The sequence below is a fragment of the Schistocerca gregaria genome, chromosome 2, assembly GCF_023897955.1.
Source record: "Schistocerca gregaria isolate iqSchGreg1 chromosome 2, iqSchGreg1.2, whole genome shotgun sequence".
NCBI classification, from domain to species: Eukaryota; Metazoa; Arthropoda; class Insecta; order Orthoptera; family Acrididae; genus Schistocerca; species Schistocerca gregaria.
In genome coordinates, this window is record NC_064921.1 from 628,845,055 (window position 1) to 628,866,557 (window position 21,503).

General features: G+C 38.1%; 1 protein-coding gene across 3 annotated transcripts in view; it reads right to left on the reverse strand.

Moving 5' to 3' along the window:
- Positions 1 to 21,503, reverse strand: part of LOC126334643 (LIM and senescent cell antigen-like-containing domain protein 1) — a 66,108-nt gene that overhangs the window by 10,364 nt on the left and 34,241 nt on the right. For all 3 annotated transcript variants that reach the window (XM_049997086.1, XM_049997088.1, XM_049997087.1), the window contains 2 exons: positions 15,504 to 15,645; positions 10,543 to 10,659 (listed from right to left, as the gene is read on the reverse strand). In XM_049997086.1, coding sequence (XP_049853043.1) covers positions 10,543 to 10,659; positions 15,504 to 15,645 — 259 coding nt within the window. The remainder of the gene's footprint in view (positions 1 to 10,542; positions 10,660 to 15,503; positions 15,646 to 21,503) is intronic.

Sequence of the window (21,503 nt, forward strand, 5' to 3'; positions counted from 1 at the left end):
GAGGGCTAGCAGAAATCCTTGCGTAACAGAAGAGATACTGAATTTAATTGATGAAAGGAGAAAATATAAAAATGCAGTAAATGATGCAGGCAAAAAGGAATACAAACGCCTCAAAAATGAGATTGGCAGGAAGTTCAAAATGGCTAAGCATGTATGGCTAGAGGACAAATGTAAGGGTGTACATACCACTAGGGTTACGATAGATACTGCCTACAGGAAAATTAAAGAGACCTTTGGAGAAAAGAGAACCACTTGCATGAATATCAAGAACTCAGATGGAAACCCAGTTCTAAGCAAAGAAGGGAAAGCACAAAGGTGGAAGGAGTATATAGAGCGTCTATACAAGGGTGATGTACAGGAGGACAATATTATAGAAATGGAAGAGAATGTAGATGAAGATCAAATAGGAGATATAATACTGCATAAAGAGTTTGACAGAGCACTGAAAGACCTAAGTCAAAACAAGGCCCCAGGAGTAGACAACATTCCATTAGAACTACTGACAGCCTTGGGAGAGGCAGACCTAACAAAACTCTACCATCTGGTGAGAAATATGTACGACACAGGCGAAATACCCTAAGATTTCAAGAAGAATATAATAATTCCAATCCCAAAGAAAGCAGATGTTGACAGATGTGAAAATTACAATTATCAATTTAATAAGTCACGGCTGCAAAATACCAACATGAATTCTTTACAGATGAATGGAAAAACTGGTAGAAGCCGACCTCGGGGAAGATCAGTTTGGATTCCGTAAAAAATGTTGGAACACGTGAGGCAATACTGACCCTATGACTTATCTTAGAAAATAAATTAAGGAAAGGCAAACCTACGTTTCTAGACTTAGAGAAAGCTTTTGACAATGTTGACTGGAATATTCTATTTCAAATTCTGAAGGTGGCAGGGGTAAAATACAGGGAGCGAAAGGCTATTTACAATTGTACTGAAACTAGATGGCAGTTATAAGAGAAGAGGAGCATGAAAGGGAACCAGTGGTTGGGAAGGGAGTGGGACAGGGTTGTAGCCTATGCCCGACGTTATTATATCTGTATATTGAGCAAGCAGTAAAGGAAACAAAAGAAAAATTCAGAGTTGGAATTAAAATCCATGGAGAAGAAATAAAAACTTTGAGGTTCGCCGATGACATTGTAATTCTTTAGGGAGAGCAAAGGACCTGGAAGAGCAGCTGAATGGAATGGACAGTATCTTGAAAGGAGGATATAAGATGAACATCAACAAAAGCAAAACGAGGATAATGGAATATAGTCAGATTAATTTGGGTGATGCTGCGGGAATTACATTAGAAAATGAGATGCTTAAAGTAGTAAATGAGTTTTGCTATTTGAGGAGCAGAATAACTGTTGGTCAAAGTTGAGAGGATATAAAATGTAGACTGACCATGGCAAGGAAAGCATTTATGAAGAAGAGAAATTTGCTAACAACAAGTATAGATTTAAGTGTCAGGAAGTTGTTTCTGAAAGTATTTGTATGGAGTGTAGCCATGTATGGAAGTGAAATATGGATGATAAATAGTTTGGACAAGAAGAGAATAGAAGCTTTCGAAATGTGGTGCTACAGAAGAATGCTGAAGATTAGATGGGTAGATCACATAACTAATGAGGAGGTATTGAACAGAACTGGAGAGAAGAGAAATTTATGGCTCAACTTGACGAGAAGAAGGGATAGGTTTGTAGGGCATATTCTGAGGCATCAAGGGATCACCAATTTAGTATTGGAGTGCAGCGTGGAGGGTAAAAATCGCAGGGGGAGACCAAAAGATGAATACACTAAACAGATTCAGAAGGATGTAGGTTGCAGTAGGTACTGGGAGATGAAGAACCTTGCACAGGATAGAGTAGCATGGAGAGCTGCATCAAACCAGTCTCTGGACTGAAGACCACAACAACAACAACAACAACATCAAGCACTTTTCTGTTTGAAAATTGTCAAGAGGACCTTCTTCCTTACAGATAGACAATGTCAGAGTAACACCTTTTGTCACAGAACTGTAAGCATGATGGCCAACAGCTGCTAGAGAGATCTTAATGATTTCTTTCAGTTTGCTAGAAAACTTCTAAAGATATCTGACAAAACATTTGGAGAAACAAAGCTGTTAGAGAGGGTGAGATGCTGTAAGTCACAGTGTTGCTAATGTCCATCTACAGTCATTTCGCCATAAATCTTGCAGTAACCATTAATTCCAGCTTAAAATGTAATGAATTTATTAAACATTATAATATAAAGTATACAAAACAACACAATGGCACAAGAAGCCAGATTAATTTGATAAATGAATAATGTTTAAACACCTGAGAAATGTGATGACCCACAGAAATTTGAGTCTATGATCAGCAGATAAACTCTGTTATTAAGTAAAGAAATAAGCAAGTACATTCACTGTCTTACCTGGGAATACAGTTTCTTATCAGAGTCATGTTACATCACTGTTACACTTTCACCCATTAGACATGTAGAATACATTTTTGTTGTGTTGCACACATTTGTTCTTTTAGTATGCAAATTGCTTGTCCACAGACATGGGTTCCCACTCCCAAAAATATCGTTATTGTACTCATCACCTTCTATGCATCCCAGCAGTCTGTAAGGGGGATACTGAATTGTGATACATGACACGAGTATCTGACATCCAATGCTAGATGAAGGCCTCCTAGACTTTTAAATACATTACGGGACTTCAGCTATATGCAACAACGTCATTCTAGCATACTTTTAATGTCATATACCCACCTTTCATTAGTCACTATCTCGTTCTTTTATATCTCATAGAATGCAGCAAAGAATTCCTTTGTCTATCTACCATCCACTCACTTGGCTTCATGCTCTGCCGTCCTCCATTACCCTTCCATCAATCGTAATTGCATTTTACAATCCATTAAGTACCTTGATACCACCCCCCCCCCCCCCCCCCCCCGCACATCCCTCCTCTTAATTTGCATCAAGTAACGTTCATCCTCATTGAGCAACCCTCAGTTTTTGCATGGATTTTAGGTTAAACACCCATGTTTCACGGTCGGAAGACGAAACTGGTTATACAATCTGTTTACTTTTCTTTTCACGCACAGCAGAAGCTTAATTTTTTAAAACAGCCAGTTCATTTTTACTCATGTTTAGTTCCTCAAATGTCTATCCAGTTGTTATCTACAACTATCATAAATACAACAAGTGATTACTTGGTTCTATGACTTTCTTGTCAATTTGCCCTTCTTAGGATTCCGTACCTCAACTGGTAAAAATGGAACCCTTATAGGATCACACTGTTTTTTTGTACACCTGTCTGTCTAACCATTAAAAACCCTTTTTCTCAGAAACTGACAGAGGTATCAAGCTGAAATTTATGTCACATACTAAGGCCTATGATCCCTTAGCAGGGTAAAAGCTTGAAGCTTCCAAGTCAACACAATCCCATAGTGTTGCCATTTATCTCACATGATTTAGTTACTGTAGCAAATATTCTAAAATTTTCTGTTATACCTAGTTTTCCTTAAAGAGGAGTAGCCCTATATACTACCTACATTTATCATAAATGAACTCTGTTTTCGTGTTCCCTAACAACTGTAATCAACCTCAATAGAAAACTAGTAATTTTTAACATAGGTTTTTGTGTTATCTTAATATAAATCTTGTTTTGTGTGTTTGCTTCAATTCCTATAGGGAATTAGTAACTTTTTAGTTCAGTAGATTAAATGATTATCACTTGGTTCAATTTCAAGTTGTAATACATTACACCAGGAAAAAGGAAGCTCCATTGTGAATGCTGTTCTCTTAATGTGGGATGAGTTGGTTGAAGTTAATATGCAGCTGGAAATAAACCTGACTGCTGTCAAACAATTGGCAGCTGCTGCAAACTGGTGTGCTGGAAGACCTCCCAAGAGTCATGTACCTGTGATACCAGCATCAGACCCAGGGTGTCGTACCAATCCCACTAACCACCAAGTTTGGGGTGCTGTCTTTCCCAGAAACTGAGCCAATGCAACTCACTTCACTTGATTTGGGGAAACCGGTTTAGTTCAGTGTTGAGAGGAGGCAAACACAAAACGGTAGGGGTGTATTGCTCACTGGCAGTTCAAATTTAAGAGTGAATGATGGTACCCCTCATGGAAATGGCAAGAAGGGACAGGAAATGGCAACAGGAGCGTGCAGTGTGTATGCCAAGGAGCCTCATTCAACATATTGAAGAGGCTATTCCAGCAGGCACTGAGAGAACAGGGTGAAATTAACTGCGGATTATAAACCATGTTGAATATGGAGTCTGAACGAAGCTCACAATTTACAGCATTGTCCCCAGAACTAATCGTGGCCCTTTAGTTCGAGTGGAAGGACTGAACCAGAGGCTTCGAAGTTTCTGTGACAAGCTGGGCAACAACTTCCTCGACTTGCGCCGTAGGGCTGAGAACTGTAGGCTCATGATAAATGGGTTATGTGTACACTGAACATCAGATGCTGCTACTCAGGCAGTTGACTCTGTGTGAAGTGCATATATGGGTTTTTAGATTAGGAAACTCTCCATCCAATTCAGGTAACAACAGCTACAGGAAACCCAGAAGTACCAGGGTAAGTTTGAAAGAAATGTCGCCCATAGGTGAGAGTATTAAAATCTTAATGCTAAACTGCTGAAGCATTTGCAACAAAGTGCTAGAGTTTGAAATGCTCACAAAAAGTAGTGAAGTCCACGTAATACCAGCTACAGAGAGCTGGTTGAAACCTGAAATTGATAGCAGTGAGATTTTTCAGAAAAATACATAACTTTACCTAAAGGATACGCAAATGGGAAATTGAAGTTCAATGTGAGGCTATTTGGGCAAGACTTAGTACCAGGGTTGGTGGGCATAAAATGATAACTGGATCCTTCTTTCACCCAATAAAGGATGTAACCAACAACTTTAGAGAAAACCTCTGTTCATTTGTACATAGGTTCCCTTGTCATAATCTTATCATTGGTGAAGCCAACAATCATCAACCAACTGGCAAAATCAGTTTTGTTAATGACAGGTGTGATAAGACATCCTGTGAAACATTTCTACATGCCATCTCTGGAAACTTCCTAGAACAGATTGTTAGTAGCCCCATCATGACGAAAATATATTGGGTCTTGTGGCAACAAATAGGCCTGTAGCGGAATATTGCCAAATGATATTTGACAAATCTCAAAGAATTCTGGTCATGTGTAAAGGCTGTTAGTGACACCAAACTTAGGTCCAGTCCTTACTGAATGACACAGAAACCAAAATTGAGGGTAGCAAAGCAAATGCTGAAATGCTTAACTCCATTTTCAAATGTTCCTATACAAAGTAAAACTCAGCAGAATTGCCCCAATTTAATTCTTATGCCACTGAAAAGGTGAATAAACTAAGCACTAGTATCAGTGATATTGAGAAAAAGATCCACTGAACAAAGCTCCAGGGGCTGATGGAATCCCTATCAAATTATATACTGAATTTGCAGCTGAGTTAGCCCCTCTGCTAACTATATCATAGATCCCCAGTTCTTGGAAAAAAGCACAGGTCACACTCATTTACAAGAAGGGTAGCAGAAATGATCCACAAAACAACCATCCAATATCCTTTACATCGATTTGCTGTAGAATCTTGAACAGAAAGTCCTTCTCAATACCAACCAGAATGTATTATCAAAACATCCATCATGGGAAACCAAACTCCCATCATTCACATGACATACTGAAACCATTTGGATCATGGCAATCAGGTAGAAGAAGTATTTCTCGATTTCCGAAAAGCAGTTGATTCAGAACCAAACATATGCTTATTGTCAAAAGTAAGATCATATTGCTTATCAAGTGAAATTTGTGACTGAATTGAGGACTTTTTGGTAGGGAGGATGCAGCATGTTATCTTGGGTGGAGGGTCATCGTCAGATGTAGAAGTAACTTCAGGTGAGCCCCAGGGTAATGTGTTAGGAGCCTTGCTGTTCACGTTGTATATTAATGGCATGGAAGATGATATTAATAGTAACTTAAGACTTTTTACAGGTGATGCAGTTATCTATAATCAAGCTCTATCTGGGAGAAGCTGCATAAATATTTAGTCAGATCTTGATAAAATTTCAAAGTGGTGCACATTGGGAACTTGCTTTAAATGTTTGGCTATGTCAAACTGTGCACTCCACAAAACCAGAAAATGTAATATCTTTTAACATCAATGAGTCACTGCTGGAATTGGTCAACCCATAAAAATATCTGTGTGTCACACTTTGTATGGATGTGAAATGGAATGATTCATAGACTCAGTCGTGGGTAAAACAGGAGATAGACTTAAGTTTATTGCTGGAATACTGGGGAAGTGTAATCAGTCTACGAAGGAGATTGCTTACAAATCCCTTGTGCAACCAGTTCCAGAAAATTTATCAAGTGTGTGGGACTCGTACCAAAGAGGACTAACAGTGGATGTTGCACTATACACAGATGGGCAGCACAAATGCTCATAGGTTTGTTTGATCTGGGGGAGAGTGTCACAAAGATACTGAAGGCACTGAACTGGAAGTCTTTTGAAGACAGAGGTAAACTAAACCGAGAAAGTCTGTTAACAAAGTTTCAAAAATTGTCTTTAAATGATGATTCTAGGTATATACTACAACTTATTGTTCACAATATTGCTCACATTGGCATCGTGAGGATAAGATTACAATAATTACAGCACACATTAGGGCATTCAAACAAGCATTATTCTCACTCTCCATTCGTGAATGGAACGGGAAGAAACCCTAATAATTGGCACCATGGGATGTACCCTCTTGCTGTGCCTCTCATGGTGGTTTGCAGAGTATAGATGCAGGTATTTTGATACTCCCAGATTCATTCATCAAAACCTATAAGGTACTTCCCGTTGACATAGAATCATGAGATTTGGCAAGAAACTAAGTTTCACAGTAGAACCAAAGGTAAAAATCTCAACATTTATAATTTGTAATTAAATTACATGGGGAAAAAAAAACACTTTTTGTCATTCATAATGTAGCTGTTTTGTCTGTCAGGTCATTAAGGGACGTATCAAGTTGAAATTTATGTCACATAACTAAGATCTAAGGTCTCTTGGCAGTGCAATAAATGTAAGCTTTTAAGTTGACGTAATCAAAAGGTACTGCCATTTATGTCACATATTTTGACTTTTGCAAACTTGCTCATCAAAACCTAAAGGGTACTTCATTTTGGCCTAGAATCATAAAATTTGCCCAAGAAGCAAGGATTCGCACGACAAGTGCAGCAAATATGTGAAAGTTGTTGATTTGTAATTATCTCAAACAGAAAAAGAATTGTCATTTATTATCTGACTGTGTATTTTTGTCCATTTGGTTAATGGATAGGAATGGGTGAACGTGTTGCCGGTGTAAAAGTAATTGCAATCAAAAAATATGGCCATTCATTTCACATATTTTGGTAGCTGCAAACTCACTCATTACAACTTATTTAGTCATGAAATTTGGCAAGAAGCAATGTTTCACAGTAGAAGTAAATGGAAAAATCATGAAATTGAAAATTTGTAATTATATCACAAACTTAAAATTAATACATTCACAAAAGTCTTGAAATTCCTGGTACCGATATCTTATTAGTATCGAAGTTAATAACAGGCAAAATCATTGAGATTCTCGATTCTCAAGGCTGGTTGAACTGTCTATACAAATGATTAAGTCTGTAGGGAACCCTCTATGTGTAAGTCCTACTAGCACTTGGCCAACCCCCCCCCCCCCCCCCCCCCACCTCCACGATAGGTCAGGTATACATAATTTTAGTCTTATTATAACTAACTTTCAAGGTGATTTTCAAACTTCCTCCATTAAGCTCTTGCTTTTGTTTTCTGTCTGTACCAGATGCAGACAGTACACTATCACTGTCAGAATTAAAGTGGTTCAGATATGATCCATTAACAAGTATTCCTTCTTTGCTTTCATAGTTTAAAGATCTGAAACTTTCTATAGGGCTGCTACTAATACACTGAGGTGACAGAAGTCATGAAATATCACCTAATATCATATTGCACCTCCTTTTGCCAGGCATAGTGCAATAACTTGACATGGCATGGACTCTCAAACCAATAGTGAACAATTGTGTCCTGGTAACATGGCACATTGTCATCGTAAAAATTCCATCATTGTCTGAGAGCCACGACATCCATGAATGGCTGCAAATGGTCTCCAAGTAGCCAAATGTAACCATTTTTAGTTGATTATTGGTTCCATTCCATTTAACAAAGCTCACACTATATGAGGCAACCACCAGCTTGCACAGTGCCTCTTTGTCAACTTGGATCCACGGCTTTATGGTATCTGTGTCATGCTTGAAGCCTACTATCAGCTCTTACCAAATGAAATTGAATTCACCGAACCAGGCCACAGTTTTCCAGTTGCCAGTGTCCCACTAATATGGTCACAATCCCAGGAGACGCATTGCAGTTGATGTTGTGCTGTTAGCAAAGGGACTTGCATCAGTAATTGGTAGCTGCCATAGCCCACTAATTACTAATTACACAGCACTGTCCTAAGGGATATGTTCATCATACATCCCACATTGATTTCTGCATTTATATCACACAGTGTTGCTTGTCTGTTAGCACTGACAACTCCATGCAAAAGCCATTGCTCTCTGTCGTTAAGTGAAGGCCATTGGCCATTGCGTTGTTCACAGTGAGAGGTAACGCCTGAAATCTGGTATTCTCAGCACACTTGTGACACTGTGGATCTCAGAATATTGACTTCCCTAACAAGTTCCAAAATAAAATGTCCCATGCATCTAGCTCCAACAACCATTCCACATTCAAAGTCATGCGGTCATAACCACATCAGTAGCCTGTTCACATGATTCAGCCAAATACAAATGACAGAGCCGCCACTGCACTACCCTTTCACACCCTTTGTTCGCAATACTGCTGCCATCTGCATACATGCATATTGCTATCCCATGTCTTTTGTCAGATCAGTGTATGATGGGACTACATAATGTGATAAACAAAGGAAAAGGAAACAAAGAAAGATAAAGAAGTTACAAACCTCCCTATGGTGTCTCAGGAGAGCATGTTCCCAGGTATACTAGAGAAGTAATTGTTTCGAAAGGAGAATTATGGAGTAGATCACAAGATACTGTGACTTTCAGAAGGTGATTTACGCAGAAAATGATGGCAGATACAGAAATCTCTTACAAAATGAGGGGGGGGGGGGGGGGGGGGGATGGTGGAGGAGGTGGCAGATGATTAGTGATTAACATCTTGTCAACACTGATCTCATTAGAGTTGGAGCATGAGCTTGCATTAGACAAGCACTCAACAGTAAATTTGCAACAGTTCTTTCAAAAAAATCTTCCTCAGAATCACCTCAAGTTGTGTAAGGAAATAGTACCGTAACTACTGTGCCATCTTGCAGCTATTCGGCATCAGAATGCTATCTACACTAATCATCAATTAAATTAGAGCCTTGTATATAGTAACAAGCAACACCCACTCTGGCCTTGATGATGGTGATGATCCATCATGGTGTGGACTCCACTATACACCAAAACCACTGCGAAAACATCCTGATCCACAACTGCTCAAACGTGTCCCACAGCTGATGCAGATTTGTCCGAGTTGGTCAAAGGTGCGATGGCATCCAGTATGTGCTCAGTAGGACTGAGGTTTGTTGACCTTGTGGGCCACACAAGCACCTTCACATGTTCTCAAACCATTTTGGCACAGTTTAAAAAAAAAGGTGAAGTTGAGGTGATTAGAGATGGAAAGAGATAAGATTAGAATTTAATGTCCCACTGACTATGAGGTCATTAAAGATGAAGCAGAAGCTCACATAAAGATGGATGGGAGAGGAAATTGGTTGATTTGGGGGAGAGGACCAACCAGTGAAGTCATCGGTCCCATCAAATTAGGCAAGGATGGGAAAGGAAGTCGGCCATGCCCTTTCAAGGGAACCATTCCGGCATTTGCCAGAAGCGGTTTAGGGAAATCACGGAAAACCTAAATCAGGATGGCCAGATGTAGGTTTGAGCCATCATCCTCCCAAATGCAAGTCCAATGTGCTAGCCACTGTGATACCTCACTCGGTATTAGACATCAAGCAAGAGAATGGGCAATGGTACGATGGGTAAGTAAATTGGCTGTGCCCTCTGAAACAAATCATCCTGACATTTGCCTTAAACAAGGAGCAATAGTATAGTGAATTCTGTTTCCTACGGTAGAGGCCACATGTGTTGTGTAGTAGGTGAAAAAACAGGTGCACATGATGTGAGTCATCTGCCAGTTGTAGCTGGTGGTAGACATATCAAATGTCAACATCCTCCACATGAGGATATCTAGACTACCTTCCTCAACAGTGGCCTGTTGACAACTAAGAGGCATCATGTAGTTTAGTATGTACTCATACCCTGAAATCAGCATGTATCAGTGTCTGTTTTGACTCACTGGTCTAAAAACATAGTGAAAAACTGAAATGTATTGTACACCACAAAGTAACATAACTAGTAAGCACGAACACAAAATATTCAGCTTGTACAAACTAACAATAAGATACTGTTTTGCCTCTCACCTCAACATGCCAATGCTTTCCCAAAGCAGTGACAACACGTTCCTCTATTGGACGACGACATGCTCCACATATAGGAATACCCATTTTATCATGGCATCGCAGGCAATACAGTTCATTCTGAAGGCAAAAAAAAGTTTCAAATATAATGAAATGCATCTTAAATTGTAGATTTTAAAAACCTTGGCCTGTCAGAGAGATGGAATTAATGTAAATGAAATTTTGTTTTTGTTATATTGGTTATTGTATTGTAATGTAAGTCAAGATCTGCAACACATTTAAAGTTATATAATTTCTAAAGTAGCGAAGGAGCATGTGTCTCATTAAAACAGATTAGATCCAATACCAAACTGCCATAAAATTCTTTGCTTTAGACTGCTGGACTCAACAGAAATTCACCCTAAGTTAGGAAAGTTTTATAAAAGAGTCTCTTCCTTCATTTTCAGCAGTTAAGAAATGGGCATCTGAATGCAAATTTACCATAAGTGGAAAAAAAGAGTATAGTACATTCTGCATGAGTGATTAACTTTGAAAAGGTTTTATGTAAGATAGGTGCCACTTTCATTGAATACTGAGCAAAAGCAAATGTAATTTTGGGATCATTTTAAAAAGATTACAATTGATTTTTTACGCTAATATGTTACTGTGGATATTTTTTGGGCAAACACTGCATGCTAGAAACAAAACAAGGATTTCATTTTATTTATTCATCAAAATATAATACAGTATAATATGTCAAATTAATAAATAATTTGATACCATAAAGACTACTCAATACAACTGAAATGACTGAGACCTATTTCAATACATAAAGGGAGCATTAACAATATTATGAAAAGGAGGAACCGGAAACAGCTGGTGTGTGCGTGAGGCATGCTTGCAGGCGTGAATGTGTGGGTGTTTTCATTTTTCAAGACATCATTGGACAAAAGTCATTGTGTAACAGTCTTTTGCTGTGCCTGTCTGCAACTCAAATGTGTCGTCTTTACTGTGCGTAGCAATCTATCCTGTTAATAAGATTGTTAATATTCTAACCAGGACCTTACAACGTTTAAAGTTAATATTAAACAGTGTAAGGCACAATTCAGAACAGGCACACAATTAGAAACTTCCCAGTAGATTAAAACTGTGTGCCGGACTGGGACTCAAACCTTTGCCTTTCGCAGGCAAGTGCTGGTGGAAGTAGAGCTGTGAGAGTGGGCCGTGAGTCTTACTTGGATAGCACAGCTGGTAGAGCACTTGCCCAGAGAAAGAAAAGGTCCCATATTCCAGTCCTGGTCTGGCATTTTCTTTGCTAAATAGTTTCATATCAGTTACACACTGTGCTCTTTGAGGGTTTCCCAGTGCTGCATCTGCTTGATAGGTTCCTGGGAATTATGCTGGATAATATTGTAAAAACCGCACAATATTTCAGCAAGACAACTGCCCACCATCTTCAGGCGCTACAGTAGCACCTGAAGATGGAGGGCAGTTGTCTAGCTGAAATATTGTGCGGTTTTTACAATATTATCTGGTGTAATTCCCGGGAACCTATCAAGCAGTTACACAATGCTGTAGAGTGAAAGTTCTTTGTGGAAATTACACACTTTGCTTTAGTAACAATACCAGAAAAAAAAAAAAAAAACATATGAGACTATCCTTCCTAGAGTTTCCATTCTTTGGTTTTTGCGTAACTTACGAGAGACAGAACAGAAGAAAGAATTATTGGAGGATTACAAAACATTAATGTTTTAAGACATAACATTACAGCCCCCCCCCCCCCCCCCCGGACAACTCTTTATGGAATTTAACTGGAGTAATCATTCACATCACACAAGTATTTTAGCATGACATATTTGCAAACCAGATAATTGTTCTTAAATGTTGGTGAATAACACCATTTTTTTAAATGCTTTATATCAATGCTAAACTAATTTCAGGCTATCATGCCCTTCTTCAGACAGCTAACATTTCCTAATCACATTAATATTTACATCAGCACCATGTCATTTACTCCTGCATTACACAAGAATATTTGAATATTTAGTGACACATTATATGTTGTATTGATAATAAAAACATGTACACTGCAACAGCTTATACATTGTCCTGAAACAAGGAAACAAGGCAAGAGAAATATATTTATCAGAACAAATATTTGATTGGAGGACCTTTTTAGACTGTTTTTGTACAATGAAAACTGTTTTGAGATTTGTTTCACCCTGCTCTCACAATGGGATTACACATAATTATAGAGTGGAAATATGAAAAATGAGCACCTCTGGCTCATTCAATGTGGCTTATGTTTGTGATTAAATGTAAAGCAAAACAAAATGAGTTCAATTTACTCGAGAGATATAGAACATGGATCTTCCAATATCCAGATGCAAACCCAAGAATGCAGTGGTAGCTACCCCTCTCTGTTTTGTGATTATTAATACTTACAACAAGTTATTAATAACACTTTTTTTTTTCAGAACCGAATGAAACTGCTTTTTGAAAGATTTGCAGCCAGCAAATTTAAGTCAAACCTCAAAACTCTGCCTGCAATGTCTGACAAATGCTGACTTCCAACAAAAAATGTAATTTGTGCACTATTACCAAGGACCCTAATGTCATTAACATAAATATGAAATAGGAATGGTCCCCAAACACAGTCTCATTGGATGTCCATTAAAAGGTTGGCTGTTTGAAGTGAATTTAATTCTGTGATTCTTATATTTACTACCCCCCCTCTCCTCCTCTCCACTCCCACCTTCTAAAGAAACGGTTGAAATCCATAAATCTGAAGATTACACCAGGGTCCAATAGGATAACCATCTGATTCTGTGCCTAGTTGTTGGAAGAAAGTGCAAATCACATGCATGTGTAAAAAGAATAACAGTTGTGATAAGTTTGTTTTCAAATCTTATAACATATCTGGAGACCAAACGTAATGTGCTACCTTGAACAGAATGACCTCCTTCATGCCCATCAGCATGGATTCTATAGATATTGATCTTGTGGAACACAATTCGTGCTTTTCTCACACAATGTTCTGAAAGTCATTAACTAAGGTGGTCAGGGAGATGCAGTATTTGTGACTTCTGAAACACATTTAACTCAATACCATGAACAATTCTTAATGAGAGAATAATCGTATGAGAAATTAAACAAAATTTGCAACCGAAATGAGAATTTTTGGCATGGAGGAAGTAGCATATATTTTAGATGGAGAATAAACAAGAGATGTGGAATTAACTTCAGATGTCATTCAGGAAAGTGTGTTGAGACCCTTGCTGTTCACACTGTATATTAATGACCTGGCAGACAATCTTAATAATAACCTCATTTTTCAGCAGATGATGCAGTTACCCATAATGAAGTAACCCCTGAAAAGCATCTGCACAAATATTCAATCATATCTTTATACGATTAGCAACTTGCTTTAAATGTTCGAAAAAATAGTATTCTATGACTGCAATATCAATTAATTACAATTACGATCATATAACTCAGACCAATGCCTGGGTGTAATAATTTTTGTAGGCTCAGTCATAGCTGAGGCAGGTTGCAGACTTCAGTGCACTGGTTGGATACCATAAAAACACATTCAGTGTACAAAGGAGGTTGCTTACAAAACACTTGTGAAACCCATCCTAGCATATTGTGATGCATGCAATCCATATCATACAGGGTTAATGTGAAATTTTGACTGTGTACAAAAAGAGCAAGAAGAACAGTCACAGATTTATTTGTCCCATGGGAGTGTGTCACAAAGATTCTGCAAATTCTTAACTGAGAGATGATCTGGAGACAGATGTTAACTATTCCAGGAAAGCCTACTTGCAAAACTTCAGTAAGTAACTTTCAAAGTTAGAAATCGGAATGCTCTCCTCCAGTAGTCCCCAATCTCCATACATGAAAGGAATGGGAAACAGCCCTAATAATAAGTGGAATAGTGGGAGCTCCCTCCAATATGCATTTTACAGTCGTTTGCAGAGTGTAGAGGAAGAAAAATACACTAATTTTGTCTAATTTACCCAATATGATATTGCACTGCATTGGATAATATGCTTTTGGTAAGTTTAAATTTATTCCAATACTGCTTTTCTCTGGTCCAGTCCACTCACAAATTTCTTCTATTAGCAGGATCATAGCCCTGTCTGCTTTCCTACCTTTACAGAAGCCATTTCAAAATTCTATGACTACAGTATCAATGAGTGGAGAAGGTTCAGACTTTCCAAAAAAATTGATACTATGTTTCTCATGACAGTTTCTATCGTATGAGAAGGCTGACAGTTATAATATGAGTCTCTAGCTACTCACTTTCAGAGCAGTCTTTTTAACACACCTTCTATGAAAACATATTTATAAAATGTGATAGAGGTTTAGAAATTGTACTAGTACATTCAGTTAGGATAGAAAATGATAACACATATAAGCCAGATAACATTTTACTTATCAGTGATTTTACTGCTCTCAGAAAGTCTCTGAGATTCAAAATCAACAACACTGATCTTCCCTACAGTTCATTTGCTGAGTTTTTGTTTGATTAGGTTTGTTGGAGTGTTCATGTAATAGTCATTTATATACTCAACTAAATTCAAGTTCTTGACGGTCTCTTAAGATTATGATTCTTCATCTACAGTGATATTCCACATGGCTATGGATTTTACTCTTTTTTGCACCTTTGATTACTCTACCATAGCTTTTAAACTTTGCTTTCATAGTCACTTATGTGTAAGAAAGATAAGAGCTACCATAGCATCCTCTCCCATTTTTTAATTAATTTACTCGAGACATTACACCTGCAGAAGTAAGATGTAAATTATCTCTACTAGCCATTTTGAAATGAAAAATGAATTACACTTATGTTGCAGGCATGTATAAAATCTTATGATAAACATAACACAGTTCACAAAAAAAACACATTTACAAATGTAGGGCACCATTGCACAGTCCTGCCCAATTTATGCTCTGTTTCCAAGCTGTTATGAACTTACCATTTCGTTTGCAGTAAATCCTGGTCGACTTCTCACTTCCCGTGCATCAGAATTAAGTTCCGTGCCACAAGCGGCACAGTTGAAATGGTATGGATGATAGACTTCCCCACGGAAACGAAGAGGTTTATCATCAATCAAACCACTATGATACAAGGGAGGAAAAGAAACAGTAAGTGAGAAATACTGAAATAAATTTCAGTTAATTTGTAAAAAAGCATTAATCCACCACATGGATGGCCCTAATATGATTGCAGTTATTAGTTTTAATTTTTAAGCAGTTAAACAAGCAGTTTTGCTGTAAATTTCAATATGCGAAAAATAGTGTTAGTGCCTCATAAGAATATATTATTGTGCTGGACACACTACTGTGGAATGTTATCAATTTTAGGATTGCACAAAAAGAACACCAATCAATAAGTATTTACCTTAGAGCATTAGACATAATTCACTACTACTAGAAAGGTCTCTAGATAATTTGAGCACTCTACTGCAATGCTGGATAGCCATAAGTGTCAGGGCTAACTTGATTTCAAACATACTTTTGTGAAGTTAAGAGATCTATACGTATTGTATATCTGCCATATTGTTTTCTCTCAAACAATCGAAAAGATAGAGCTGTATAACAATATGAATTAGGGTAGATTGCTACTCAGCACATATAAGTGGCAATGACTGGCAGAGATGCTCATTTAAAAGCAGACAGTGGGAAAACACTAGCTTTCAGACAAAGTCAGTCTCTCTCTCTCTCTCTCTCTCATTTGTGCAGGTATAAAAATCGTGTGTGTGTGAGAGAGAGAGAGAGAGAGAGAGAGAGAGAGAGAGAGAGAGAGAGAGAGGTGGAGATGGGGGCACAAGCTAGTAGGCCTCTGTCTCTCTCTCTGAGGTTTCGGCGCAAATTTAATTATATACATAGATAATTCACCCAATGCGGGAATCAAGAATCTTGATGATATTTGCCTGTTAATTGATATCAATACTGGCAAAATATTGGTCCCAGGAATTCTAAGACTTTCAAGAATGCTTTAGCTTTACATTTAAGACACACAGAGAACAAATTACAAAATAAATATTTTTTTAATGACATAATTACAAATTAATGATTTTTATTGTTTTCTTATTTTTTCTCTAACACTTAACTTCTTGCAAAATTCCATGATACTAGGTCAATGATAGAATTTCATGATTCTAGGTCAATGAGAAGTACCCCACAAGTCCTGATGAGTGGGTTTGCAAGAATCAAAATATGTGACACACATGGCCACATCTTTTGATTGCACTGACCTTAAAGCATAAGATTTTTACACCATCAAGGGACCATAGACTTTAGTATGTGACAAATTTCAACTTGGTATATTTAACCATTCCTGGCAGAAAATGTTCTAAACAGTTGGACAGAGTGACAGACGGGTGGACAACAAAGTGATCCTATAAATGTTCTGTTTATATGGACTGAGGTATGGGACCCTGAACATAAAATCAGCAAAGACAGTTAACAGCAGAAGTATTGAGCAATGGGCAGAAATGTAAATGATAATGGAAGTCACAACCAACCCACTCTGTCATCAGTTTTGCCCCTCCCTTCATCATGTCTTTTCCATGTTCGCCCCAATGCTCTTATATGATAACCATTCACTCCAGTCATAAAACCATGCCACAAAAAATCCATTAGATGTTTGCAAGGGTGCTTGTGTCCTCTAGAGAACAACTCAAATTTTTATGCTATGATTGTGTGTTAAAGTTCTTGTTAACGTTGACAAGACATTTGTTAATGCCCCCACTTTACGGTAATAGGAAAACTTTGCTCATTTCATTGCTTAATTTTCAGCACTGCTGGATGAACCAAACTTCCTCCAATTATATTTCCGGTGTGTTTCAAAAATTATTTGCTAGATTGCCATTTTCTTAAAGGTAAAATTCTATCATAAACTTTGGTAACATTTCCTAGTCTTCTGCATTTGCTTCCACATCCTTGTTTACTGATGACTCTCAAAACACATGTTCAGGCTTGTTCAGAAAATATTAGTTAATGTTGAATTTCCTCTCAATTGCATGGGAGGAATGGTGAAAGGAATGACTGACTGGCACAATAGCTTTGGTTTGTCATATAAATAAAATAGAAAGACACAGTACAACAGCCACTGTTACTTTATTTCTAAATCCAAATGCCTTTCATAAAACAGATGTGAGACCCATAATAAAGAGTTTGTTCGACAGAGCTATACTCAACAACAGAAAATTCTATGTTATGCTGAAATGTAAGAAGACACACTGAAGAAACTAGAACAAAAGATTATTTCAAGGCAGTGTGTTGTCCCCGATTCTTTACGACACCTATACGTGATCAGCCAGATCTTCCAAATGTAAGGTGATTTGTCTATGTGGCTAACATAGTGGACAGTCCGAGGGAGGACCTTTGATGAAGTCAAAGCTAAAATAAGCAAAGTGCTTGAAAAGTTCAAAGAGTATTACAATCTGAACTATCTTAAGCCAAATCCAAGAAAAACTTGTGTAAGTTTTTTCCACTTAAGAAACAGAGATCCTAGAAGCAAAATTAATATTACTGGATAGGATTGGAAATTCAGCACTGTGGCACCCAAAAATATTTGAGAATCACTCTGGATAGCACTCCCATGTTTTAGAGCACACTGTACGGGTTTGAAAGGCAAAATCTGCAACAGAAACAGTACACTGAGGAAGCTGACAATCTCCAGGTTCTCCTATCAATTGCTATGGGACTGTTTTTCTGTAGGAGAAGATGAAGCACCAGTGTGGGGAGTGTCAATTCACACCAGGCATGCGGATGTGGCCTTAAATGAGTGTCCATTTACTTACGGGGTGCCTCAGACCAACCACAGTCCCAAATATCTACCCCCTGGCGTGCACTGGACCCTGCCCAAAAGACACAGAGTGGTGTGAAAATAGAATGGAAAAAACAGATTGGAAACCAAAAACCCTTACTGTACAATTATACCTATTATACCTGCAACACGTCACCTAAAGTTCAGGAAAAGTTTTTTGCAGTGAACACTACAAGTAAATGTCTAGTCGGATGTCAGACATGATTTTCTGTGGCACGAAAGTGCTCCTATGTAAGAGGGTTTTACTACAGAGGAAGAAATTAGTTGCAATTACAACATACCCTACATGACTTGTAGAACACTTAACATAGTGAGGATAGGAGTCTCAAGGTGCAGAACAAATTTGGTCACACGGGTTAAGAGGATGACATTACACGCAGATGTAGAACAATCCACACTTTTTTTATCACCACCTAATATGTGAAAACGTATATGAAACCTGCACACAGGCAGAAGTGTCAATATAAAGTGTACGAAATTTGCGGAATCATGGACAGGAGAAGTGTGATACCTTTCTCTCAAACACAGAAAATTAATACATATTCCGTTTAATGCCTCCAGAGGAAAACATTTGTACACTTTTCTGTGAAAATGCTCTGTAGACATTAGTATGAGGATATCTGGAGAGTAATCTTTGTTTTCACATTTGCACGGGAACTATTCGGAGGGACAGAACAATAATTATAATGATTCATACAGTAGGTCACTTTGCTTAGAGCTGCAAGTGCAAGAAAGCCAAAATGCTTCTTACTCGCCTACAGTTGCTGCTCAAAGTAAATGCTGAAAGTGAAAATCATGTTCTGTAACACAGGTTTTAGTGACAAAAAATTTCAAAACTGTTGACATTTGTCACAAAATCTGTAGTGTATACGGCTCACATGTGATGAGGAAAGGTGTTGTACATCGATGGTGTCATTTTCTTCAGAGTGAAAACATGGATGTTCATGCTGACATAAGTGGCCATTCGTTTGTAGCCAGCTATGGAAGACTGGTATTTTATTATATGTATATCTCAACTATGAGACAGGCTGCTGCAAATTTATTGGATTGTTTTGCATGAGGTCTTGACTTAACAGCAGCAGAACATTTCACGTTCCAAAACTGTACAAAACATTATAGATAACGGCTTCTCTGGACTTAGTGTTTCATTAGAACATGGAATGAAAAGATCTATTGAACAGGATCATAATCAGTCATAAGAAATGGGTTTCATGTACTAGTGTATATACAAAACAGCTATGAATGATGTGCGAGACCACCTGGCCTGACGAATCTTACAAAACTTCGTCAGCCATGTATAGCATGACTCCCCCTTCTAGGATGTTTAAGAAATCCTGTTTGTTGGTATTACAAAAAGTAAAACAGCAAACTATTCTGAAGGCTATTGTGAGACATTTACAAAACATTTACAATACTTCATCATTAGTTACGTGATCTACCCATCTGATATTCAGCATTCTTCTGTAGCACCACATTTCGAAAGCTTCTATTCTCTTCTTGTCCAAACTAGTTATCGTCCATGTTTCACTTCCATACGTGGCTACACTCCATACAAATACTTTCTGAGACTTAAATCTATACTCGATGTTAACAAATTTCTCTTTTTCAGAAATGCTTTCCTTGCCATTGCCAGTCTCCATTTTATATCCTCTCTACTTCGACCATCATCAGTTATTTTGCTCCCCAAATAGCAGAACTCCTTTACTACTTTAAGCATCTCATTTCCTAATCTAATTCCCTCAGCATCACCTGACTTAATTCGACTTCATTCCATTATCCTCGTTTTGCTTTTGTTGATGTTCATCTTATATCCTCCTTTCAAGACACTATCCATTCCGTTCAACTGCTCTTCCAAGTCCTTTGTTGTCTCTGACAGAATTACAATGTCATCGCCGAACCTTAAAGTTTTTATTTCTTCTCCATGGATTTTAATACCTACTTTTGTTTCCTTTACTGCTTGCTCAATATACAGATTGAACAATATCGGGGATAGGCTACAACCCTGTCCCACTCCCTTCCCAACCACTTGTTCCCCTTCATGCTCCTCTTCTCTTACAACTGCCATCTACTTTCAGTACAAATCGTAAATAGCCTTTCGCTCCCTGTATTTTACCCCTGTCACCTTCAGAATTTGAAAGAGAGGATTCCAGTCAACATTGTCAAAAGCTTTTTCTAAGTCTACAAATGCTAGGAACATAGGTTTGCCTTTCCTTAATCTAGCTTCTAAGGTAAGTCGTAGGGTCAGTATTGCCTCACGTGTTCCAATATTTCTACGGAATCTAAACTGATCTTCCCCGAGGTCACCTTCTACTAGTTTTTCCATTCATCTGTAAAGAATTGGTGTTAGTATTTTGCAGCCGTGACTTATTAAACTGATAGTTCGGTAATTTTCACATCTATCAACATCTGCTTTCTTTCGGATTGGAATTATTATATTCTTCTTGAAGTCTGAGGGTATTTCGCCTGTTTCATACATCTTGCTCACCAGATGGGTGAGTTTTGTCAGGACCGGCTCTCCCAAGGCTGTCAGTAGTTCCAATGGAATGTTGTCTACTCCCGGAGCTTTGTTGCGACTCAGGTCTTTCAGTGCTCTGTCAAACTCTTCACGCAGCATCATATCTCCCAATTCATCTTCATCTACATCCCCTTCCATTTCCATAATATTGTCCTCAAGAACATCACCCTTGTATAGACCCTCTATATACTCCTTCCACCTTTCTGCTTTCCCTTCTTTGCTTAGAACTGGGTTTCCATCTGAGCTCTTGATATTCATACAAGTGGCTCTCTTTTCTCCAAAGATCTCTTTAATTTTCCTGTAGGCAGTATCTATCATACCCCTAGTGAGATAAGTCTCTACATCCTTACATTTGTCCTCCTGCCATCCCTGCTTAGTCATTTTGCACTTCCTGTCAATCTCATTTTTGAGACGTATGTACTCCTTTTTGCCTGCCTCATTTACTGCATGTTTATATTTTCTCCTTTCATCGATTAAATTCAATATTTCTTCTGTTACCCAAGGATTTCTACTAGCCCTCGTCTTTTTACCTAGTTGATCCTCTGCTACCTTCACCACTTCATCCCTCAAAGCTACCCATTCTTCTACTACTGTATTTCTTTCCCCCATTCTTGTCAATCGTTCCCT